This window comes from Budorcas taxicolor, chromosome 12 (assembly GCF_023091745.1).
Source record: "Budorcas taxicolor isolate Tak-1 chromosome 12, Takin1.1, whole genome shotgun sequence".
NCBI classification, from domain to species: domain Eukaryota; kingdom Metazoa; phylum Chordata; class Mammalia; order Artiodactyla; family Bovidae; genus Budorcas; species Budorcas taxicolor.
This window is the reverse complement of record NC_068921.1, coordinates 25,733,106-25,760,039: the sequence shown is the minus strand read 5'-3', so window position 1 is coordinate 25,760,039 and position 26,934 is coordinate 25,733,106. Positions and strand designations below refer to the sequence as shown.

At 43.4% G+C, this 26,934-nt stretch overlaps 1 protein-coding gene across 1 annotated transcript in view; it reads right to left on the bottom strand.

Annotated features, from left to right (window-relative positions):
• Positions 1 to 8,589: 8,589 nt before the first annotated feature.
• The window catches only part of DCLK1 (doublecortin like kinase 1), a 343,943-nt gene continuing 325,598 nt past the window's right edge, over positions 8,590 to 26,934 (bottom strand). Inside the window, exon 17 of the mRNA XM_052650125.1 lies at positions 8,590 to 8,771. Within this exon, the coding sequence (XP_052506085.1) occupies positions 8,607 to 8,771 (165 nt within the window). The 3' untranslated portion in view covers positions 8,590 to 8,606. The remainder of the gene's footprint in view (positions 8,772 to 26,934) is intronic.

Below are 26,934 nucleotides of genomic sequence, written 5' to 3'. Positions count from 1 at the left end.
CTGGCGCCTGACAGGGGCTTGCTGGAAATGGGACTAGAGGGTGTGCCCTGAGGGCGGATGGCAGAGAGGGTCCCCCAGGCTGACACTCCCGTCACCAGGTCCTCTGAGAAGTTCCCGGAAGTCAAGGAGAGAATGGGCAGTGAGGTGTGAGAATTAGACCATTCTTGGGAAACACCTCACCTTCTGCTTCCTAAAGAGATGCACTGACGTTGCCATTGGTGGGATCTTATTGCTCATCCTGTCTCGGGGAAGGGGGCACTGCTCACCTGGATGAAGAGACCAAAGCCATGTTCAGCCTACAGGAAGGTATGCCCTGTGATTCTACAGAGCACATCCTCGGACTGGGTTTGAGGAGCACACTGTGAGACACCCCTGGTGGCTCAGAGGGTAAAGAGTCTACCTGCAATGCGGGAGACCCAGGTTTGATCCCTGGGTCAGGAAGCTCCTTTAGAGAAGGAAATGGCAACCCACTCCAGTACTCTTGCCTGGAAAATTCCATGGATGGAGGAGCCTGGTAGGCTACAGTCCATGGGGTTGCAGAGTCAGACACAACTGACTGACTTCACTTTCACTTTTCTGTGAGACATCAGTAGTCTTACCCTCAAACGACACGCTCGGTCCTAAGACCTGGGCAGCTTCAGTCTTGGCAGCTATCGTTCCTCCCTTTCCTCCTATTCTCGCTCCCCGCTTTCCTTCCCTTCTTTGCCTCCTCCCAGGGGCTTTCTAAGGGCAACACACAGATCTCTGAATTGTTATAAGAGAGCAAGCCACAGATGCATGTGCGCATGACTGAAGCTTGGCCTGCAGACTCAGCAGGCTGCGAGGGCCAGTCTCAGGCTGGTAGGGGTGCCTCGGCCCCCAACAAACTGGAGTTCGGCCATCTGTGAGTGATAAATCAGGTGCCCCAACTTGTGGGCATCCAGAGAAGAGTTCTCACCAGATCTGAGGTTCTCAAGAACAGGAATTGTGTCTTGTTCATCTCCGCCTCCACGGTGCGCCACTCACTGTAGGTTCTGGACGATGCTTGCTGAATACATGTGCTAGTTTAGGACAGCTGTAAATCGCATGCTAATTACGAAGGGCGGAGAGGACTCTGGGAGGCCTTCTACCTCAGAGGGCCAGGAGCAGAGCCAAGGGTATCACAGGGTGTGGGCACCACCAAACAGGCAGATGGCAAACACATCCTCAAGTGAGAGAACCCAAGTTGCCGTAACCACAGGGTCTGATGGGATGTGATGTCCGGGTTGTCTGAACCCCAGACCAGGAGTCTCAGAATAAATAGCAAAGCTTTCTTCTGGAGACCCCTGTCCTTGTCTTAAACATCTTCTGATCATAGTAAAAATGAAAACGGACAACAGAGTTTCCCTTTTCTTTTCTAAACCCCAGTGAAGTGCCCCAGTAAGTGTGGTGTTGGCACTTACTCAAGAAACATTTGAATAAACGATTTGGATGTGCAGGCAAGCTGGCAAGGACATCTGTCGCTGAGCTGGCGGCCAGCGTGGGTTTGGCTGGTCCAGCTGGCTGGGCGGGGCTCCCCGTCTTCCCTCGGTGCCCCTTCTGGAGCTGGGGAAGCTGGCTACCTTCGAAGACAGAGCAGAGCCTCTCTTGTGTGTGAGGAATTCCCCGGGATGGCGCTTTCCCTGTTACCCGTTTACTTCTGTGTGCAAAACTTCCTTAATTGAATGTTAGTCCCATCCCGCTGGAATGCTCTTCTCCCAGTTTCCTGACATGGCAGTGTTATCCTCCTCAGTCCCAGAGATGCCAGTAGCGTTTGATGTTTCTGTGTCAGGGCACTTTTTTTTTTTCTGATAGCAGGTTTTTGGGGAAACTGCCAGCCTCATAAAACAAGGTAATGGTCCTTAGGAAACAATCACTTTAGCTATTGTTTCACAGCAGGTGCCCTGAAAGCCTAGAAAGGACCCAGCAATTTCACTGCAGAGGAGCGAAAGGCGAAACAACAGCCGCAGCGGCAGCAGCCGCATGTAGATGGCCGGGAAGGGGATCGCTAATTTCACAAGTGCTCCGAGATCCTCTGGCACCTTCATAGGACACCAGGGGACCTGCAGTCACGTTTGCTGGCCGACTTTTCAATCTCTTAGCTCTGAACAACTCACATAGGAAAGAACTTGATTCCGCTGTACATTTTTGCAATTTTCTCTCAGGTCAATATCACACGTGGGTTGCCTAATGGGACATCACTATAAAAAAAAAACAGCAGCTAATTACAGGGTAGCAGATAAAACAACACTCTACTCTGGAGAGCTGGGGCAGATAGGTGGAAGGATAAAATCAGGCTGAATGGTATTTGATTTCTTTGTGTATATCCGAGTCACTGGCCCAGGCGGGAAGATAATATATGAAAAGGGACATTTTTGGAATAGTTGTTTTTGAATTATGCTCATGAAATAGACACTCTGCTACGAAGGACATGTGGGAAAGCTACACTCTGACCGCATGACTAATTTTTAAAGCCTTGCATAGAGAGAATTCCCCCCAAGAACACAGCTGGGTTATTCCTTCGTGGACTGAATGTGTCAATTATGAACTGAACTAAAATGAAATTTTACTCCGTTATGGCAGAGTGAACTGAGGAGTGGACATCGGAGCTCGGGTATTACGTAGTAGTTCATACACCAAGTACTATTCTTTTATTAACCTTTAAGAACATGTTTTACATAAAAACAGGCAACATCAAAAAAGCTCAGTTGATAAATGAACATAATATATCACAGATGATTTCATCCACATTAACCTACATTTATTAGCTTAAACTGAGAGATTAGGAAAAAAATCAGATCTCATTCCAGCTTTAATCATGGATACAAATCGTTTGATAGTTACTTCATTAAGATTCTGAAAATCAAAGATTAACCTGTGCCATCTGATCCATGCAGCAATTGATAAATTCAGTATTTTCAAAGGAAACATTGAATTTTTTTTCTTGCACCAAATTGAAACCTTTCAGAAACTTGTTTAAATGCATCAAGTTCCAAGCCCACCTTTTCAGTATGCGTGAGCAAAATGCTATTTAATTTCACACTCAGCTAATCTTTTAATAATTTTCTTTCACCCAGAATGAAAAAGACTATTATTAATTTCCTAATAAAATTTAAAAAAAAGTTATCGAGGATATGACTCTAAACTTGGACCAGTTTCAGTTTTTTAAAATTTTTTTCTAAGAATACATCAAAGATTAATGTCAATGGCCAGTGAGAAATTGTCCCTAGAGAACTATTCAAGGTCTTTTTCTTACCGCATTCAATTGGACTGGAATGAATTGACATTATAGCATCTTTATCATCACTTTTAAAACCCTACTTTCTCTTAATACCAACAGTGAAGGCTTTTAGAACTATTATTTAAGTTAATAAAGTATATCACAGACAAAAATATACAATTTTACACTGAAGCAACATTAAGGGTCTCATGTCAGTGGACCAAAAGAGAATGTCGAGGAAATTTACAGGTAGGGTTTAATTACAGAGATTGCACTTCCTTTATGAAAAAGAATGAAACTAGGGCCCTCACTTGTCTCCAAGGGCAAGAGATTGCAAACCCCGTGATCCAAACACCTGCCAGTTAGAAGCTCACTCACTGAAAAATGATCGCATAGCTTCAGCATTGAAGCCCCTGAACGACAACAACAGCAACACACACAAAAAAAACCGAAGGGGGAAATAAAGACCACCTCACCCAGAGGCATCCTAAGCTTCTACACTGAATTTCCTGTTTCCCACCAGTTTATGACCCTTAATGTTACTGGACGGATGGTTGCATATTTGAGATGATTAAAAAATGAAAGACTGCCTTAAAAGCACCTCCTCCTCAAGTATGTAATTACATACAAATGAAAGATTCCTTCTGACAGTCCTAGGGACCCCATTTGTTACTGTTTCATGTATAAGCACCATTGAGCCAATTTTTAAAGCACATTTGCAGTGATCAAATGTGTTCTCAAGTTTCGTTGATTTCGTGTTTTTTTTTGTCTTAAAACCAAAAAATGTGTGAAGTGTGTCCATTGATGCACGCCTTATCATATCTGAATTGACAAAAATGTTAATTTTGGAAGTGCTTTTAATCACTATTTTCCCCAACAGACTAGAATGGCTTCATGAAACTTGATTAAAGAAATCCGTATCTCCCAAAGAAGCACATATCTGACCCTCTATCACTGCATGCAAAATAAGGGTCTGTCTGAGAGTATTTTTTCCCCAAACTCCTAATGGAAATGGCAGACAACACACAGGAAAGGCTAACCCTTGAACTGACCAACTTCAAGTTTTAAAAAAATCTTTGATTGGATTCCCACCCCCACCCCTCCCAAATCATGTAGCAGTTTAAAAAATTAATGATTTACAAATTATAGAAAAGATATGTTATCTACAATATATGCCAAGTGAATCATTAATTTTTTTAACCCACACCCAAATGAATAATTATATTAAACTACCATCTTGGATCTTGGTGCTTTCCACAATTCTGAAATTACAAGGAAAGAGGGGAGACATACCAGATTTTCTTTTTTTATTTTTGGTTATTCTTTTCTCTGCAGAATTGGGCAGAGAAAAGAAGGCAGTGAACCTTCATTCTTTGGAACAGGCCCTCTATAGCAAACTTCAGCCTGGGGCACCTTTTTATGATCAAATTAAAAACCTTTGAAATCAGAAGTTTATCATGGAAATGCTGACAGACCCTGACCCAGAGAAGGGCTATCGGGCAACACAATAATATGAAGAAAGCTCTCCCTCAAGCGCAATTGCCCTTCAGCACGGGGACAGAGTTGTGTAATGGGCACCACTAGCCAGCAGACAACCATGATTTAATGTGCGTGAGCCTTGGCCACACGGTAGCTCCGTGACCCTCTCAGCTAAGCCAATTTTTCTTTTCTTTTCTTTTTTCCAACTGAAATATGCCTCAAAGGGTAAAGGATTGCAATTTTAGCTTTCATTTATGGATATATTGCTTTCTTTCAACAATATCTGACGGGCCTGTTGAGCACCACCCATGGGGGTGCTGAGCACGTTCTAGGAAGGTCTCACTGAATACAGAACACCAAGCATTTTCAGTAGTTTATTTGCATTTTTTTCCTCTGCTTATTTTAGTATGCACCACGTGTAAAATCAGATGAGGGCTACAGAAAAAACATTTTCAATGACCAAAATCTTACTTTTCCTTCTAACGATATGGAGCAAATCACATATGCATTGATTATGAGAATAAACGGTTTCTGCTACAGTGCTGAGAAAAAAAAAAATGTGTTCATCAATATGAACGGTTCTCATCTACAGAGATGGTTTACAGGATGCAAGTAATGAAAGAGGTTTTCCTTAACTAGTCTACTACCAAAACTGAAACAAAAGGAATCTTAAAATTCCCCTTGAAAATACCATATGGTTGGTCATGTATCAGTAGAGGAAAGACAGTCCCCATCACCAGGCCACCACCATAAAAGCTATATTAAATACATAGAAAAGAAAAATATGGGGACACTTGTGGCAATGAGTAAATTGATAAGTACAGAGATACACTGCCATAATGGTACATATTTATTCTCTAATAAAGTGAAATAAAAAATAAGATCAATTTGGTTATAGAAATTCCTTAAAGAACACCACCACTTAATTATTTCAAACTTGAACTATCCCAAGAATGTCGTGAAAAAAATTAGCACTGGCTAAGAAGCAAAAGCAGTCTGGGTACACCCACGTAATCAGCATGCCTTGTGCTTGTCTGTTAACCCTCTGAGTACATCTCTGACATTCAGGATCTTGATAGCTTAGTGCTGAAAAGATTGCATTCCATCTGATTACTCAATGTTTCTACTTGACAGGTCGCATTCCACTATTTATTCAGCATAGATCATTCAAATTCTGCAGCGATGCGCTGGGATCCCCATGCTGAACGGCCCTGCATTCTTCCAAGCGGCCCCTCTGCAGTGTCGTGGGAAACACACCACAGCTTTACACAGTCCACAGTCCTTCAAGACTTGGGTGGAAAAGGCCTGAGCCATGCACTGTAAGGTCTGTACGCTAGATGCCGGCATCATACACACAGTGCCCACGGGAAAAGCAGTAATTCAGAGAAAGAAAGGGAAGTAAAGTGAAAGTTGCTCAGTCGTGTCCAACTCTTTGTGACCCCATGGACTATACAGTCCATGGAATTCTCCAGGCCAGAATACTGGAGTGGGTAGCCTTTCCCTTCTCCGGGGGATCTTCCCAACCCAGGGATCAAGTCCAGGTCTCCCGCATTACAGGCGGATTTTTTTCCCAGCTGAGCCTCAAGGGAAGCCCAAGAACACTGGAGTGGGTAGCCTATTCCTTCTCCAGGGGATCTTCCTGACCCAGGAATAGAACTGGGGTCTCCTGCATTGCAGGCAGATTCTTTACCAACTGAGCTACCAGGGAGGCCCAAGGAAAACCACAGTCTTACTGCAGGTAGGTCTCCGCACACAGGCTTTCTTCATATTCACACGTTTCTAACTGAGGCCAATCTAGGAAGCTGCTCCTTCGTCTTACTTTGAATAGTGCTTTGCTTTAGAGTTCTAGAGAAAGCAGTGATTTCTGACCAGTTCTGAGCACTTTTCTGTTTGGAATCTGCCTACACACCATACCTTCCTGGTGTCCTGCCCGCCCCCTCTTCGCCAGAAAACCCAACTGATTTGTGCTACTTTGTGATGTTGTGTGTTAGATTTCAGGACTCTCTTAAAAAACAGGTGGGGGTGCTCTCAGTAAATGACCTAATATTTACACGGCAAGACAACACAGAAGAGATAAACCTAAACGTGAAAGAGTCAAAAACTCGGGGGGCGGCGAGGGGGGGTGGGGACCATGGTGCAGAAGTCACGGCATGCTGTGATTTTAAAATCGATAGTAATAGAGACCATACATTTATCAGCTGAAGAGTAAAAGGCGGTCACTGAAGACCGATCTGTGTCTGAACTGACTGTGGAAGTGCCGCACACACATTTCAAGACTTTCAGGTGTCGAAGTACACCTCAGAGCAGAGACAGTGAGTGCTATCCAGCCATCTAGATGCAAATTTCATGAGCCATCATGGTTGTCTTCCGGGCCAGGGAGCGAAGCAAACCTTAGGAGGACATTTGAGTTGGGACAAACCCCGCCTTGCCAAACACCCCGGCCAGCCTCTTCCCTAAGCACCTAAGCAGTGACCGCAGGCTGCTGCAGGCCCCCATTCCAAGCATAACACACTCCAGGGGAGACACAGGGCTGGGGAGAAAGATTTGGAAACAGGAGTGAAATACAGCTGTTGGACAGGACTTGGACCAAAGAAAGAAAATAGCATCTCTCTCTGGACAGCTAAAGACAGTGCTATATAAAGGTCATCCTAGGGAGCGGAGGTTTTATCCTCAGGGATACCCTCTAGGTCTCCCATCCTGTTCTCCCTGAGACTATATGTAAGGAACCTAAAGGTGCACGTGGAATCATCTCACTGATGGTTTATTTCGTTAAAAAGCATTTTGAGACTCTTCTAGACTGCTGGTCCTCTCTGCTTTCTCCTTGGCCACCTTGCAAAGCACTTGCCTCTGGGCGCCTAGTCCCGGGCGCTCCTCCTGTGTATGGATTCATATTCTGTGTATAGACTTCATACTCTGTGTGGATCTCACAATGAAGACTGAACTGTGTGAAAAAAGCAGATGAGACAAAGGACAGGGTCTTGTTGCCTCTTCCTGTTTGACATTCCAGCCCTGTAGAGCACCTGGCAATTTATTGCTTTTCCACCAGTTTGTTTATTTTTTTCCTGTAGATGTTTCATGCTGAGCAGGCAGACCCTGACTCACCATGTACAGGGCAAGCTATGGTGGCTTCCTGAGGGTCTGCACTGGCAGTAGCAGCAGCTGAGATGGAAGCAGCATTTCCGGGGCATCATCAGCACGTCTTCATATGGGGGTGATTTGGGGGAGGGGGTCCACCGTCTATATCCTGGGTCAGGCTGTTGGCCACAGACCCAGGTCCCTTCCCTTGGGATGCAGGACTCAGGGCAGCTGGCAGTTAGACCTCTTTCTTTAAAAAAGCCCCTTTCTTAATAGGGTTGTGAAGAGGAAAGGGATGCTGATGCTGAAGTTATAAACCTGCCATGTTCTAAGCCCACAAAAACAGGACAAGCAAGACAGCATGCTAGGCACTCTTCCTGTCTGGACGTCTCAGCATCTAATAACGCCTTAATCTTTAGCAAAGTCAAGAAACGTGCATACAACTCCCGAGGCCTGAAAGATTCCCTCAAGCATTCTCCATAAAATCCCATGCACTCAGAGGGTTAACACGTGCTGTGTTACATACTGCAGAGCCTAGCTCCACTGATGAAAACATTCATTGCTTATACATTTTAAAAGTCGCAAGATAGCCTTAACCCTTTGAGGACCCAGTTAGCAGCAAGTTGTCATCTTCACCAACAACATGTCACAGTCTCATTCAGCTAAAAGGAAACCGCTACAAGGATACCAGAAAAACACACTGTTCTGCTCGGCCATTCAAGCATTGAGTGCTAGGTAGATCAGATGAAACTGTTTGACATAAATTTGGGGGTGGGGGGAAACAAACCTCAGAGTCTCAAAGGGTTAAGCTAGGACTTCGAGTAAAAGGGTCTTATTAAAAGGGCGAGTTTGGGGAGCGAACAGTCTCGGAGGAGCTCGGCGAGTAGTCTTCCGACTCCGAGTTGAGTTCCGGCGGAGCTGGCTGGGCCTTGTACCGGCTCCTCACATCCGGGTTGCGTCTTCGTCGGAAAACCTGCCTCTCCTTATCAAGAGCGGTGGTCTAGCAGGGGCATAAAATGAGAAAGAGGACAATTAGGCCGAAGGAAATGGCGAACACACACACACAGAGACACACACAAACACACGATACTTGATGGAACTTTCTGAGGTCAGAAAAATATGCTGGCTAAAGTTCACCGTCCCCAGTGGCTCACTTATGGTGCCCACAGTCACCACTGCTGGGGTGCCCTCTGCTCCCCAAGACGCAGCTCCTGCGAGCCCCTCGTGGTGACATCGCAGGCACAGGCAGGATGGATGATGTGGGGGTTCAGCCTCTCGCCCGCCCTCCCTAGACTTCCCTGAGCTCCACATCTGTGACCCTTGGTTGCTCTCAGCCTATCCAGAGACACACCCGCCCCCACCTTCCCCCAGCCCCGCCGGTAAACGGGAGCCCAGGGCTTGTGCGTCTGACATGCGAGGACACCGGGCAGTGCCTCGTTCATCAACATGCAGCTCCAGGCAGCTGTATAATAAAAGATGAGAGGTGATGAAGTTGTCAGACTCGGAAACAGAGCCACAAGCTCATCCCGTTATTTTAGCACCTCCTCATTCTAAATGATCTTATTATCTGTTGATGAGGGAGTGTGGGACGGGTGGGTTTAATTTGAATGAACCAGCGCCTGACGTTGAAAACTGCTCTGAATGCAATTAAACCTGATGGAAACCTTCCCATGGATTTCCCTCTACAAAGTTCATTTTCATTGTAGTACATGGGAATCTACGGAACTGAGGTTCAGCGTCAAGGATTCCAACTCCTGCCTCCTTTTCCGGAGGCAACCTCGGGATCGTCTCCAGGATGTGCTCTGGAAGTTATTATGACATCAGGATTGGGAAGGGCATGGCTTCATTACAGATTTAATGGGTGTGAGCAGGATGGCTCATTACAGAGAGACCTTACAGAGAGAGCAGGTACAAAGCCTGAAGAAAAATCCAGAACACACATAAAAGTTTGAAGGCATCCTTGTTTGAAAGTCCCTCTTTAAAAGGATGTAGCCTGGAGGTTATTCTGCTTTTAAGAGATTACTTTTCCTCTACAGGGATATATACCACCATTTTTCCTCTTGGAAATTTACTGTTAACTTCTTCAAAGAACAGAGATAAATTTATAGCCAGCCGGGTTCTGAGAACAAAGTGAAAACTAAGCCCCTCATACAATTGCAATGTAGCATTAGAGCAATCTTAGATCTAAAAGGGGGCAATCAAAGTTACAAAATGAAGTAATAGAGAGAGAAAGAGAGGCAGTGTGAAGAATCAGTACAGTAAATGGCTTCGTTAGGCTGAACGGCTCGGCTTTAAAAGCTACCCACACGTTGAGTAACAGTGTTACAAATCAATAAGGAAGATAAACTTTAATAATTCACTTCTCATTTCACTGGCTTGTTAATACAATAATTCAATAACTGGTGTGTTGAAATGCCTACCTTTGATTCACCGACCTCTTGAACTTCTAAGGGCCCTCATGTACTTATACGTGAGGCCCTCTTGGTCTTATACCCGCCGATTTTGTGATATTTTTCAGCATCATAAACCTAAATTCCTAACTTTATTTAAAACATTGTTAAGTTACAACACATGGTATTTTGCTTTCAAAGTAAACTGAAAATGTTGTGTTTGTGTAGAGCTGAACATAAAAAAGCAGGAGTCTATTTAGTCTGATGTACATAAACACCACCCTGTAGGTAATTCAAGAGTAATATAAATTCTTCTCTTAGTAATAAAAAATATTTCTATTTCTACCTTCTTGAGAAAGAAAAAAATCACTTGGCATCAAACTGAATACTGACTAGCAGACTGAGGTTCCCCAGTGTTGCCGAGAAAATTGCATGTTGGGTTTTGTTAGAAATTTGGAGTCCTGCTCTCAGTCCACTGCGGGTTGTGGGAACCATTTACTCAGTTCTCAGGTAAATAAGGAGCAAGGATAACCCCACACCCCTGCCGCCCTCCTGCATTGTTAAAAGGTAAAAATAGAAATAGCAAAGACTCCCAGGAAAATAAGGTGGTGGCTTGTTTGTTCTCTTTTCAATCTAAGAGGTTTTAAAATGAAGGCACTGCACAGGTCAGAGGAAAGCGGTGCAGAACCCAGCTCACATTAGAACCTAGAGTATTTCTCTCCCTCACTAGCACCTTCTCCACGTCTACCTCATCTCCCCACAGGGACTCAACCCACTCCAAGTTGCTCTTGGCGGCAGCCACTGACAGGCGATTTCCCCACCGACACCGTAATGCCCCGTCTGTGCGCTCACAGCTCGGATGGCACCACTCCCTTACGTTCACTCCTCCAGATGCTCTCGGGGCAAATCATATTCTCTCCCTTCCTTGTCCCTCTGCCTGGCCAGCCCTTTGCTTGTCCCTCTTAAGCGGTCAGTTCTGGCCCCTCCTGCCACCTTCCCTAGTGAGCAGCTTTTAAACGCTGGCCTTTGTTGCTCGGCCCTGGCGCTCAGATGCTGCTGGGCTTTCAGTTGTGCTGAGTCTCCAAGATCTTGACAGCAGCTCCTGGGCTTCCCTGGTGGCTCAGAGGGTAAAGCGTCTGCCTCCAATGCGGGAGACCCGGGTTCGATCCCTGGGTTGGGAAGATCCCCTGGAGAAGGCAATGGCAACCCACTCCAGTACTCTTGCCTGGAAAATCCCATGGACTGAGAAGCCTGGTAGGCTACAGCCCATGGGGTCACAAAGAGTCGGAGATGACTGAGCGGAATGACTTCACTTTCACTTTCTATTGTTGAAAACATAGCATGTCATGATCACAGGTCATGGAAAAGGGTGTGATGATTGTTTCTGCTGGATGTACAGACTCCACTTTGAGAAAGCATTTGTAAAGCATTCTTTGCCTGGGGCCTTGCCTGGGCCCGGACATACAGAGAGACCCGCCCTTGTCACCAAAGAGGGACAGAACTTGGTTCTCCTCCGGGCTCGGGCAGCTCCTTCCCGCTGACTCTAAAGCCTATTGAAACAGAACTCGAAGGAGCCGCAGCACTCCAGGGGTTGCCTTCTCCAGTCCCCAGCCACAGTGAGCTGGGGCGGAGACACAGACCACAGGCAGCATCCAAGGCCAAAAGCCCAGGGCTTTCCTGTGCCAGAGACCCGAGAACTCTCTCAGGGACAGCAGGCCAGGGTTCCCCGCATATGCAGTCCCATTCTGGGCCTGCGAACTTTGAGGGACACCTGGGCATGATGACAGGCGGGCAGTTTCCAGCCCACCCAGGTCTGCTCAGTATTCTCAAAGGCTCCACAAGCAAGGCTTAGGGCTCCCAACACACTTGCTCTCAGAGATGACCCAGAGGACACCACTGCCCCCAGGCCTCTGCTCCCTGGGCCTCTGCTCACTCTGCTTCCACCTCGAGGGACTGAGCTTCACTTTAAGAACTTCTCCGCGTTCCCATGAAGCCCAGCACAGCTATCACCGCACACCCTGCCCGTACCGTGACTGACTCTGAAGCACTGTCTTCCCTGCCACGCTGCGGACGCTAGGATCAGGTCTGGGCATCCTGTCTGTTGTGTCTCCACAGTTCACAGCACAAAGGAGATGCTCTCAGACGTGCAGCTTTTTAATTGTGGGGGAGTATAACAGAGGTCCTGGCACTCCCTTCCTCCTGCACACCCCAGGCCGTCCCGCACCCAGCTGACAGGTCAGTCTGCCCAGGACTGATTTATTTACAGTTCCTCGTACAGTCAGACTCCTTGTCCTAGCAGTCACAATGTGCTAACAATAAATTTCCCAGCGTCTAGTTCTCAATATTACTCAGAATGATCCTGTGACATCAGGACACTCAGTGTCCCCATTAGCAGACGCAGCACCCGCTTGCTCTGCTTGTAGTTAACCATATCTATTTCCCTTCAGACACCCCCTGCTCCCGCAGTCTGTGGTTCCATCTCAGAGGGCGGGGCAGGGTTGCTTGTGACCCAGAAGCAAGCCTGTGCTGACTGCGTTCCCCAGGACCCGTGGTTGGTTCAGGATGGGCACCCCACCCAGTTCCTAGGCCAGAGGAGACTACCCAATGATTTGGACTCACAGTGACTCCCAGCTGAGAGGGTGGCCAGGCTGGAGGTGGTACCGTGTGAAGCTCCAGACTGAAGCCATTACAGGGAGGCAAAGAGGAGGGGTGGAAAGAGCCAGCCTGCTGACAACTGAGTCCACCCATGACTGAAGCCACAGCCGCATCTGAACCTCTCAGGTTGTATAAAATCATACTTCTCCTTTTTGCTGAAAGCCAGTTGGGTTTGGGTTCTCTTCACGTGAGACCCCAACAGTGCTAACTGATAGCTCTCTGCAGATGCTTCAGTCACGCTCGTCTCTGCATCTTGGCTTAAGGCCTTCACCAACCTGACATCACCCTCTCTCGCTTCCTGCCCACTCACATTTCTGTTTTCTAAGATTTCATCAAATCTCACCTTCTACATCACACTTTTTTCTTTCTAAATCCCTCAGGCAAGTATTGGCTTGACCAGACTTTTGACATTTACTACACCCAGGTCTTTTCTGTGCATCGTTTTCAAATCCTATGCAAGCTCCTTCTTTGCATTTTCCAGACTGCCTAGCCAATTGTGGCACACATTGAAGGGTATATTAATATCTCTTAGCTAATACATAATTAAATTATTTTAGATGATTATGTACTTTCTGAATAACAACAAAACAGAACCCCAAGCAACTCTATAGTATAAAAGAGTAAGAAGTTAAAAATATTGTGAGTCTTACTATTTAAGAATGCAGTTTATGTTTTAGATATGATCAAATGCTTACATCAGATAAAGTTAATAATCTCTTATACTCCTATTAATCTACTAAATAACCTTAGGTCGTGGTCCAATTTCTTATCACAATAAGCTCTGTCATATATGATCTCTTTGGAATTTTAATTGTGGCTATAAAATTAACTTTCCTCTAAAATCTGTGTTGCTCAAGTTTTTCAGCTAAGTTCTGTAGCCCCTACAGGTAGTTAAGGACAGATGAATTCTGCAAAGAATAAGAATAATATGCCAATACGTAATTTTTAAGAATAATGCTACAAAAATATTTATTATCCAATTGGTCATTTTCTCCCCAGAAAACATTCATAATTTTCCCTTTGAAAGTGCTGCCTCATAGATTTAAATTCCAGGCTCTTTCAACCATTTCTGAAAGCCTGCTTTCCTCTTTCTCAATCACAAAAATTTCCCAGATATCAAGCAAATAGGGTCTCTCTTCCCTAACACCTGTCTTTATAAGGTAAGGTTGTCCCCAGCCTTGATGTTCCTTTAAAACTTAAGACTTTCTAACGGATTTATTATTTCATGAGTTTATTTTGCTCACAGTTTGCAGCTCTGTGCAATAGACATGAATGGACTTGCTGTGGAATTCCCAAGTGTTTCTTCAGTAAGTTATCACTTCATTAAGCGCTCGTAAGAAAATCTGAAGCCTGCATTATCACATTTTGGTGCTAATTATTACAGGTTAGAGGTGAGCAAGCAATCTCTTGAGATGCTGGAGTTGACCAGTAGTAACCACATAGGAAGCTCTGATCTAGTTATTGTACACATGAACTCAACAATGACGGCTGTAGTGCACGGGGCTACAGCCAGCTAACAGCGGACTGGGGGATCCTGATAAACAGAACCAACAACGGACCAAAGGAAGTGAGACGGAGTAACAAATGTACTCGTGTTCTACACAGAAGAGACTCTACATGCTCCTACCTCAGACTGCAAGCCCCTGCTGATCAGGGTGTCCTGAGGAGCTGCTGGATGAAATGTGAAACCCGAGGAATGGTAAAATCATGCCGGTTACCTCAGCAGCTCATGGGCGGACGCACATAGCAGTTGAAGCTCTTAAAGAAATTCAGACTGATCATGTTTTGGTGCCTGTAACACCAGGCATGCACAAATGAGAGACAGTGCTTGAATAAGACCAAGGAAATGTATTCTAACAACAGATTCACCAAATGAATTTGGCCAGTGGTGGCTTCTATTACAGTAAAACTACTCTAGACGGTACTCAGATTTTTGAAATCCTTCTTTCTGACCTCGAATTTGGAAAGCAGCATGAACACCTAGGCTGTACCCACCTGGCCTATGTTATGGGAAAAATACAGCATGGGGGCGGAAGGTCAGAAATGAAGTGAAAACAGGAGATGGGGTGTGACTTTGTTTTTGCCAGGCTGAGTCACCCACATCTGTGCAATGCTTGCCTTGCCTGGTAGCTGTAGCCTAAGCCCCTTGGTAGCAGCAGCAGGGGGAATTGGGGAGAGCAGCCTTCTGTCCTGCCTCAGCTGATTATGTGACCCTGGGCACATTTCCTAACCACCACGTCGGTTGAGCTATTTCGCAGTGCAGAGAATGATGGGAGGTGCTACAGTGCCTCACCCCCAGGGGAACTTCCACCTATGAAATGCCATGAATATGCTTAATATCACCATCTATCTACTAGAACGGGTTCTGTTTTTCTCTCGGTAAACAACAGGCCTTCTGTCTGTGGATCAAAAGTATTTGTCATGGCGGACCTGCAAGAGATACACCTCATTTAAGTTTGGAGGCGATGCTTTCTGATGTGGCAGTAATTATTGGATTTAAGTAACTGCATTTTTCAGAGGCAAGCAGTTACTGTTCCTCCTTTTTTACATTTCTAAATTTATTGCTAGCTATCACAAACAGTCTTCATTTCATTAATAAAAGAACATTACTGTGCATGTTGCCTTTGAGCCCATCCATTATTCATACCACCTAGGAGAGTGAGCCGGGGATGCAGCTGTTGGGGCATTAATCTCAGGAACCCTCTCCTTCGCTCGCCCTTACTCTGTGGGGACTGAGTTATGATTCGCTTGCCACTTTGGAAATGTTTTGCTTGCTAGTAAAATTAAGCTGACACCTCAATTGATGTATCACCCTACTTGTTTCTCTTTTTTTGGGTGCGGCCATACTTATTACAGTTTTATTTTGTTTTGCTTTAATATCCGTTGAGGGTCTCGCCAGGCGTTGTGCAGTATCTGGACTGAGACATGGTATTTCCCTGAAGTGAAGGAGATAACAGAGGGCTTCATGGAATGAAACTGTCGGCCTCTGAAGCTCTTTCCTAGGCACCAGCCTCTTAAATGGGGTTTCTCATGTCCTGGGGTAGGGGTGCCCCAGGTTTCTCTACCGCTTCATAAACACAGGCTCCTCCCGCTGATCTGGTTCTTAACAGAATCTTGTCCAGCTCTTCAGAGGGTTTCTAGTGGCCTCCTATCCATAGGTTAAAATGATAGCCCCTTGCTGAGCTCAGGCTTCTAGAGGGTGAATTCACATGCTTCCTCTGCTCTATGACCCCTGACTGTCTCACAGCAGAAGTTAAGCTGGGCTGCCATGTTGCTCTTCCTTCATCAGGCTAATAAACTAAAGGACAACTGCAGGCATAGTTTATCTTAAGAAAATCTATGGAAATTTAGAACTTACTAAGCAAGTGGGTTAAGGGGTGACTCCTTTTATTAGAATTTTTTGTTACTCCTGGGTTGATGTAATTGTGGAGCATTTCATATGTGATTTGATTGTTTAGGCTCTCAGATATCCCAAACTCTTAAAAAACACATTTATTCTCAAAAACTCAAGGTTTCTCTATTAATGGTCCCCTCCTTGGAAAATTCAATCATTTATTTATTAGCAAATATTTATTGAGGCACCTACTCTGTGCCAGGCATTCTATTCCACTAGGTGGTGGTTATACAGTTTTTAACAAGCCCACCAGGTGGTACCTTTTCCTACTAGAATAGGAGAAGAAAATTTCTTTCTGGAAAGGGTGAATAATTAATACTTCAGGTTTTGCAGGCTATAGTTCTCTGACACAACTACTCTATTCTGCCGTTGTAGAGTGGAAGTGGCCATAGGTTGGTTATAAGTGAATGGATGTGTTCCAATCCATTCCAATGTGTTCCAATCTGTGTTCCAATAAACTTTTATTTACAAAAACAGGCAGTGCACTAGATTCAGGCAATTGGCTATAACATGGCAATCTCTGTCCTAGAGGATAACTTTTTAATTAAACATATACTTAAAAAAACAAACAAACATATACTTCATCAGGATTTGGGGCTATAGACTACTTTAAGTGAAATTTAATGCCCCTCAATTCATGAATAATCTAACATATAGCTTATTCAAGTTTGTTCTAATCACAGCATCAAAAAAGGTCATGGTTCTACTTTAATAATAAATGCTTTGCTCTGCAGAGAGATGAGTTTTCTCAGGAAAATCTCTCTCTTGTGTGGAATGGATGGCTTTCTCTTGGAGCAGTCTTTTCTGGACTCTTCTTTTGGGCTGAGTCTGTGAAGGCACTTTTGTACAGGCAGCTCATTTAATTCTTGCCACAGATGTGGAAGGTCGATAATACCCATCTCATTTTTATAGGTGGGGAAACTGAAGATCAGAGAAGGAACGCATGCCTTGCCTGAGATCACAACACAGGGAAGTAGCACAAGTGAAGTCGCTCAGGCGTGTCCGACTCTTGGCAGCCCCATGGACTGTACCCTACCAGGCTCCTCTGTCCATGGGATTTTCCAGGCAAGAGTACTGGAGTGGGTTGCCAGCTGGATCCAAAACAGGGCTTCTCAACACCAAGGCCACAGGCTCTCCATGCAGAGAGCTGCCCATCTTTAATCGAGCTGCGATCATCTCGATTTTCAAGGCTCCTTAGTTTCTAGGAGTGTCGCGTGTCTGACATGTATTTGAGAATTGTCTGACTTCATCATATGGATATTTTGCACTCTTTCTTAACAAAATAACAGTGTGTCAATACTTTCAATTAAGTTCTTTACGATCATTCTTTCCTACATGTTTATACCCCATAAAACCTACATTCTATCAGTGAAATCACTGGCGAACATGTGGAATCAAAATATTCAGGAACAACTACATATAAAAGAAGGTATATGGCTTTTTAAATCATAAAGAGGAAAAGAGGTGCTGAGGCAAGATTAAAATAAGTACAATACCACAAAATTTCCCATTAATACCAAATTACCAAGACTTTCAGGAAAACATAAAATTTCACTTCAGTTTATACACAATCAGTAAGTCTTGGAATGCCATGCAAATTTCTCTTTTCTAATATAAAATACATTAAGCTTTAAAAAGATTTTATGTATATATGTATATATAGGGATCCTCTCTCAAAGGGGCTCTGAAAATAAAATGAAACAAAATAAAATCTCAGATAGTGAGCAACCTGTTTGACTTGGTAAAATAATACAGATGTCTCACTAGTTCTGTGTTTCTCTTAATGACCATTTGTGGAACTATCAATAGAAGACAAAGTACTGTTGCTCAGCTTTTGAACCTAATAACTCACTTTTTAGTATCATGGGACAGGTGTAAAACCAGACCTCATACTTTCTCTATACTTTTCTCTGTAATCACAGTCTGGGTGGTTTCGAAGTTTAAGTCTGTGCCTTTTCTGTGTGTTAAACTTTCTGTTGCTGAGGGAGGCCCAGGCCAGGGTCGGGGAGAGTAGTTAATCCTTTGCTAGAACTAAGACCCCTGCCCTTCCTTCCTATCGCACTTCTGACACTCTTTGGGGGCTGTGGTACTTTTCTCAAGGGCAGAGCAAGGCCAAGCCAACTTTCGCAACCTATTGCAACCTCTCATGTGTCTTTGGAGGGGTCTGCCTCCAATGCGGGAGACCTGGGTTTGATCCCTGGGTTGGGAAGATCCCCTGAAGAAGGAAATGGTAACCCACTCCAGTATTCTTGCCTGGAGAATCCCATGGACGGAGAAGCCTGGTAGGCTACAGTCCATGGGGTCGCAAAGAGTTGGACACGACTGAGCAACTTCACTTACTTACTTACTTCACCCTGTGAGGAGTTCTCTCTGGCTTTCGTGGGAACTGATCTTTCAAACCTACACCGAGCAAAATGCCTTTGACCCATTCCTTTTAGCAGCAGCGCACGGCAGCATTGAATAAGCTACAAGGGCTGCGTGGCTGCCGCGGCTCTGCCTCATTACTCACTGTTGTAGGATGGCGCTCGAATCCAGGGTGCACATGAGTCAGGTCAGGGCTGGAACTCCAGCCCCCTATCGTCCTAGCTCTACTCCGCGTTTTATGTTATGTGGCATTCTTAGCGTGTGTCTTGCTTTGCTACTTGTTTCATTCAGTTGGTTTCTGGCTCTTGCCCCATTCTGTGTGCAGAAGACGCAGGAATTCTTCTTCATGTGCTGCTGGGCACAGCACCTGCCAGGGGGCAGCTTCCCTTGAAAAGCAGGGATGGGGATGACTGCTTCCCCTTTGGATAAGGTTGCATTTTCAGGCAGGAAAAAATGGAACAGAATGTCAGTGTTTTCCAGGGCCTTTGGAGTCCCCTCCATGAGAAGGTGGAATGGCCCAGCCAGCCCATTCCTGGGAGAGGGTCACCCAAGGCTCTGGAGGACAAGAGTAAGGTCTCCTGGAAAAAGAAGCCTTGCAGGATGCGGCTCCCTTGGCCACAGCCTGGAAGCATCTCTGTGTTCAAGGCAGGCGACCGAATGAGAGGAGGAGGAACAAGCTCCCCTCCCCCATTTCTCCACCATCAGCAATAAGCCTCCTAAGAGGGACACTGCCAATGCTGGGCACCTTGAAGAGATGCTCGCTCAGCCTCTGCCCTGATGTGAGCTGCTTTACCAAATGCAAGCCCATCTCTGAGTGTTCTGCTCAGAGCAGTGAAAACAGCCAGGAGCACTTGTAAACACAACAATTGGGAGCGGGGACATTCCGCCCGAAATGATTGTTTATGTTGCGAGTTGGCTGCCACCGTGGTTAGACAAATGCTCCCACTTCCGTGGAGATAAAAGGCAAGCATTTGCAATCAGTGAGGGGAGTGTGTTCGTTCTGGAGCTAAATGGCATTATAAAACTTCCTAATTAAGCATATACGCAGATGAGTTTTTAGCATCATTTCTCCAATTTAGCTTTACATACTGGGTGTGCTGTTTAGTACAGCATTAACTATAAACATTGTTGTTACTGCCCCCAGCTGGAAAACAGAGCAGTTTATGTGTGGAAGGAAAAAGAGATTATCTCCCATCTGCTCCTGCCCATTATTCAGGGATGTGTCGTTTTGTCTGCTGATGGGAACCACTGCTAGGATTTCAGTTAAATGGCCTTTTCTAGCCTTGGCTACATCTATTAATTATTGTGTTTATTTGGGGTTTTGCACCCACCCTCAAGCCCACAAATTTAGTAATATAATTATCTGGAGATTTTTTTTTAAAAATTAATGTATATATATTGTCATTTGCGTTATACAAATAGGCACAACTGTAATTAGACACATTTGATACCTATCTTTAACTGTATATCTTTATACTCATATATGTTTGGTTAATATCCCTGAGGTTAGGAGATACACGATTAAAAAAAGGGTGGCGCATGATTCGATTTATATAAAGAACAAAACCAGGCAAGACTAATTAATGCGGGCAGACTCCAGGTCAGAGCTTGCCCTCGGGGCTATGTGGCCCTCCTGGAAGAGCCCTGGGGGCAGGGGTCCTCTGGAGGCGCTAGAGATGCTCTGTGCCTCCTCTCGGGGCTGCTGTTTGTGAAAATGCACTGAGATGTGCACTCGAGTGCACTTTTCAGAATGTATATTACATTTCAGGAAAAAGTAAAAAACTGGATGCATCATCTTCCATGTAAAAAGAGTCTGCACAAACCATGACTGAGTCATCCGCCCATCAAAAAAAAAAAGGTTAAACATAAAACAAAGTTCTTTCTGTATCTATAAAGCTATTTACTTAGGTAAATAAAAAGGAGTGCAACTCCTGCATGTACATCCATCCAGAAGATACAAATGCCTGCTGTGTAAAACTGACTTTAAGACACTTCTTGAAATTTGAGTATTTTTTTGTTTTTAGCAGGCTTAGAAATGGCCACAATCTTAGATAGTTGGATAGTTTGTCAAAGATTAGCTTTGTCTGCTTCTCTAAGGGCTTTGATCCTATTGTCTAATTGTAGAAAAAAGAGTAATAACTGGGGGTTAAAATTATATATTATTATACATATTATTCTTATTTTTTTAATGAGTTAGTCTATTTCTGGAAACAGTATAAGGCACTGTCATTTGAGGGGAAATGCCAAACCCAGTAGAATTCTTCTTAGCAAATGCTAAAATGTGGAGCTTTACCTGGAGATCATTTCAGAAACATTAAGATGGAGGAGAAAAGTTGCCTAGGACTTCTCAGAGTTCATTTCTCAAATCATCAAAACTCATCCTGCCTGTGGATAACTTAAAGAGACACAAACAATGCCCTCTGAAGGAAATGCCAGGGCAGTTGACCAGAATAGAAAACGATTGGATAGAATTCTTAACCCAGTTAAAAAAAAAATCAATACCTCCCATAGTCCCTTTTGCTTGAGCAGATAAGCCAGCTAAGTAATCTGACAGTTACAAAATATCGAAAAATAAATTCATGCAATAGCTAGTACATAGAGGGATTTCCAAGGGGAGAGAGGTAACAATAAAACAGAAACAAAATGAAACAAAAAGGTGGAGAATCTGAAAACACAAGCTTACCAACACACACAATGCATTCTATAGCTCACTGTGTTTTAGAGGAGCTTCTATGACTAAGGTGTAAATGCATTGTTTCATCCATCTACTAAGGTCAAGGTCGGGCTTGATGATTTTAAAATGACAGTATATACTTCTATAGAATATATACTAAGGTACTATTTTTCTTTCATTTGTTAAGGGACAGAAGAACACTAGAAATCATCGATTTAATTAGCAACATCAGGAAAATGCTTTGACATTAACACTAAATATACTGTCCTTTTAACTGTAAGGAGAACTGATACTGAGCATGTGCAATGGAAAGAAAGCTGGCAAATGTCAGTGTGAATAATGGGTGAAAAAAAGGAATGAGGGGGTGTGGCATCTCAATCAAGATTAAAATGAAACTGATAAAGCAGCATATGGACTGGATAACAAATCAAAAGCATGTTTATCCACTGAAGGAACTGGTTAATGGAGACTGCCAGCACGTTGCCATGGAAACACTGACTTGAGCTGCACCATCTCATACCTTATCCAATACATTCCTGGTTGTTGGTAGTAGTCCAAAGACCCTGATCTCTTGATGGTAAACCCGTGGTCCAGCTGAGCAGAGAGAAATGGGGGCAACTCAGTGGATCGACATTGTGCTAAAGGATTAAGACTCCAGACCAAGCTGTTCTTCACTGACTATATATGTATATAGAAATAACGACGCTTCTTGTGCAGGGCGACTAGCTAATACCCTAAATCTATACATTGAAAATAAAAAGGCAAGAAAAGACACTAATCCCTCATGAGTATCTCGGAGGCCAATTTGTTAGAAAAGATCTAATTTGTCAAACAAGTTTTTGAATGCACATTTAATAATATCCTCTCAATTTCAAAAGACAAACACCTCTTCATATTCTAGAGCAGTGTTAAATGCCTTACCATAAAGTGTTGCAATCAGCTTTAGCCACCTAAGAGAAAGCAGATTGGTACCTCCACCCCCCGCCCGCCAAAAAATCTTACCCCATCAAGCTTAAATTTGAGGCCTTCATAAAAAAAATAAAAGATGAAAGGAATCGAGTTTTGAATCACAGCACTTCGGATTTCTCTCAGAGTTAATCTTCAAAAGCAAAGCTACTCTTAAATTACATTTCTAAACTAGATACAGTATAAAACAGTAAATTTTCTCTAAGAAATTATAGAAAATAAAATGAAAGTTTTCACTGTATATTAAAAATGCACATGTACAGGTAAGTGCTTATGACAAAAGGTACAATAAATAGAAGACAGGATAAGTTCTCAAGGTTGTCCCTCCTGGAATAAGATGTTAGCTTTTGGCTTCCTAGGAAGAAAAGATTCAATCCCCCAAATTTGAGAAACAGTAATCACGCCTTACGTCCGACTCCCCGTTCTGCCCATGAGAGGAAGCAAACTGACCACTTTTCTTTCTGGAGAGCCTCATGAGTGCTTTAAAGTGTGGTACTGCAATGATGCTGAGGACAGTTTCTACTACAAAATTCACAAAGGCATTTCAGAAACGTGCCAGGGCACCCGTCATTTAAACTAGAAACTGCTCAGAAGATTTGGTATTCTGATGACAAACTAGGCTATTCCAGTATTCACAGAACAGCACTGTGAGATTTTAATCTTTAAAAAAAAAAAGTACAGTTCGTTTTATGTAGGGAAAAAAAAAATCGAAGTACACTTGCTGTGTACTGGAAGGAAGATGAAGGCCTGCATTTCTGTTTCAGCTCAGGGATAGCTACTCAGTAACTGGCTCTCTATTGCCACCTACAGGCAAGGCGGCCCATGACACCGCATCCGGAAATGGCTCCAGCGCAGGGGTCCCCGCCTTCAGAAGGAAGCTGCCCACTATCACAATTATTAGTACACTGATTAGTATGGATTTGTTCAATTAGACTGAAATTCTCTATTTGCATGAGCAAAATGCAAAATAAGAACTTGAAAGCATTAGGAAAATTACCGGTTAAAATAATAAACAGCACTAAATGAGGAAAAATAAATTGGAACTGACATCTGAGTCATCGGTTCTTCATCAAGCTGAGCAAATCTAATAACGCCTCCCTCCCCTCCCTCGGCTCTCAAGAAGTCCACCGTTAAAATGTCATCTCTAATTCCATTTTACGTCTATAAATTGCATTTTAATAACCTTTTGTTTCCCTTTCTCTGGTTGTTCTGGGTTTCTTTGGTTTGATTTTGTTTCAATCCCCCAACTACTGGGAAAGGTAGTGAGGCAGCAGGGAACAATGGAGACGGGGTGTCTCAGTTATAAGGACAGCAGTGGGCTCCACCCAGTCACGCCATCTAACCTAATGCCAGACACCTCTCCTCCTCTGAGAAGGGCCCTGCGATCCCTGGGAGCCTCCAGTGGGTAATTACTCTCCCAACCAACTCGAGGACCTTAATATAAAGTTATCATTTGTCCTGTCTTTGGTCTTAATCATGTAGGGGGTGGGAGGCAGAGAAGAAGAAAATGACAACACGAACAGAAAACATTAAGGTTTAGAACCATGAATGCGTGTTAAACTACCCTCATGTCATAAATGATAGCTGTGACTAGAGTCCGTTTGTTATGACAATATGCTCTTTTTTCCTTTGTCACTCTGAGAAAGAAAAAGTGTCATGAATCCCTGTATGAGCAGATAGTGAGGTTTCTAACAGTGAGGTTTTTAACTAAGGGAAGAGAATTACCAGTTAAAGACCAATAGTTTAATTGCTGATTTTCTGAAGGAAAAAAAAAACAATAAGCCAATTGATACACCATTCTAGACAGTATATATATTTTTGAATTTTAAAGGGTGCATATAATTTCTAAAAAAATAGTCTTATAATCATGGAAGTTTAAAAGAAAATACATCATTTGATAGCCTCTAGGAAAAGCATACATGCCCATGAGAAAAAAATTCTGTCTGAATGAAATCTATGCTGAAATCAGTTTCTTTTTCCCCTATACCTATCAAATAGAAGTCATTACAGTGTAATTATTACAGAAATTTCTATCATGTGGGTGAATCAATAATTATATTCATTATTAAATTGTCAAATGATCTTTATAGAACGCATCATTTATGAAAGCTATTCCTTCTACCTCTCACTTATATTCTGCCTCACAGCAGAATGTCATTCCTTTGCAATTAAACTTTAGTTTGAGTTGGGATATTTTTAATGCCAGGGCTCCTTCACCGGGCGATGGTCCCCTGAGTCTAATTTTTTGCACTTTAAGAATGGGAACATGGATATGGAGCATACATTAACTTATCCAGTGCCATTTTGAAAGCTAAGCACAAAGGCAGTCAAACTGGCTGGTTTCTAACTCCCATCCTGTACCTGGTGACCTACCTCAGGTTTCTATGGAGGGTGTGGACATTTATATGAGGGAGAAGCATTCTGGAGAAGATGCACACATGCATCTATCATGGCCCGTGAGCGCCTCCTGAAATACTCTCTGAAATTTACAGCCATATTCTCTTTCATTTGAAATATCAATCATAGTGGTCAACATATGAATTGTGCTTTAGAATTTGACAAGGCACTTTTTCAGTTATTTCTCTAAAAAGTCAATTATTTTGAACCTGAGTTAAGTGGATGATTTTTTTCACAACTTTGTAGTGGATAAAGAGATTAAATCAGCTTGCAACTAATGCACAACTCAGCATCACACAGCCCATTCTACAGTTTATAAGTTTATTACCAGCTGGTACAATCTCCATGGAAATATGTTAGTGATGAACTGAGAAACTGATACTAAATTGCATTCAAAATGGTCCAGTCATGATATTTAGAAAGGTATCAGTGGACTTTTAATCTTCAAATACTAACAGAAGGTTTTGGGGGAGATCTACTTAGATGAAGTTTTAATAAACTCATATGGAATAGGTTTCAAAATTTATCCATATTTGATGAAAGTAGGATTTCCCCTCTTATCTGTGTTGTCTGTCCACTGGAGAATTTCCCTGAAGTTCCTGCTCTCAGTCATTATAAGATTTCCATAAGATTCCCAGAATACTGTGCACAAAGCATTCTTGAGCAACCAAGGCAAACTTAACCAAAGACTAATTAAAATAAAAGGCCAGGAAAAACGAAAACAAACCCCAGAATGACAGGTGGGAAAAGCACCCTCTCTAGCGATTGTAAGCCCTCAGCAGGAGCAGAAAAGCAGTTCTTTTCATGGACAAGCGTGCTGGCAGTCCATTCCAAAAGGAAACTGTGGAAGCAAACATTTTGGAATAGACTTATGTCTTGAATGAATGATGAAAGCAGAGGATAGAATGTCTGGTTTCCCTGAGAAGCACCATGAGATTGTTACTTTCAAAAATTACTGACTGAATGTTAGCTGATAACAAAGAACACTGATGAAGACAGAAAGGACACTGTGCTTCTACACTGAATTTCCTTAGAAAGAACCAGAGAGATAGGGCCAGAACAAGGGCTTGTATACTAAACCCCCAGCAGCACAGAGGAGCACCAGGAAAGAGGACGCATTCTAGTTAGCGCTGTCAGTATGCTCGTGAGCCACTGACTCATAGTCATGTAACTCCCTGCTGAAAGGGTTCAGTCAAAAATCATGATATGCGAACAGTCCAGGGAAGTGTATGCATGCCCTCGTGCCACCTGCAAATTCTGGAAGCTCCTCTCAAATATTCAGTAACCCAGATCTGAGACTGCTTGTATCTAATAGGTTATTCATTTATCTTTGTCTCTTTTCTGGAGTTCTGAAACAACCAAAAACAGAAAAGAGAGAGAAAGAAAAACACCGGTAGAAGTAGTTAAATATTCAGTATTGCTGACAAGAATGATGTGTACTTAGTAGCACAAAAACTTTTAAAAATTTGACACAGTGCCTAAGTTGTTTTTGTTTGGAAAAGAAAAACAGCTCAAGTGATTTCACAATGAATACACTGGTAAAATGTACACACTTGGGGGGGAAAAAAAGGAAATTATTAAAAACTCAAGTAGTCTGGGACTTGAATATATTTACTCTGGAATATGACACCAGGAAGTATGAGGTTTCATTATTTCTCTGCCCAATTTAATCTTTGCCTAGAGCTGCTATCAAATTGCGTGTAGTATATGTCTGCATGTATGGAACAGAGGGAAAGAAAAAAAAAAAAAGCCTTGTGCAGCCGCATCAACAAAATGGTAAATATTAAAAGACTCTCCACTTTGAAAACAGACATTTCTAAGGAGCAAGAAATCGTGATTTCTTTGGGTGTTCACAGCAATTCAGTTTCACTGAAAATCTCAGTGGGTAAGCATCCTGCCATGTTTTTGGCCTTCGTTTAAGTCTTGTACAAAGATCTATAGTGTTCCAACCTCTCTCTGCCATGTCTCAGCTCCCCTTCCCTCCCAGGTCCTGGAAAAAGGACACTAGGAACTCTTTTTTTCTCAGAGCCCAGAAGTTTGCATTGGCACAGAGTCCAGTGTGGGGGAAGTTTTCTGCTTTAAAAAATAAATCATGAAATTAATATATACTGCAAGGCACCCTGGAGGTGTTGGATAATGATGCAACTCCCGCGGAAATGATCAGCAAAAACACATCATATATATATAAGCCCCAGACCTCCCCCAGTGCTTTCCATGGTCGAGCTGTCTAAAGAAATGACCCATTCTGCTGTCTCTGGGTGGAATCTCCTGAGTAATGCCTGTCTCTTAGGTGGATTGCTTTGAAAAAGTTATAGGTGGATAT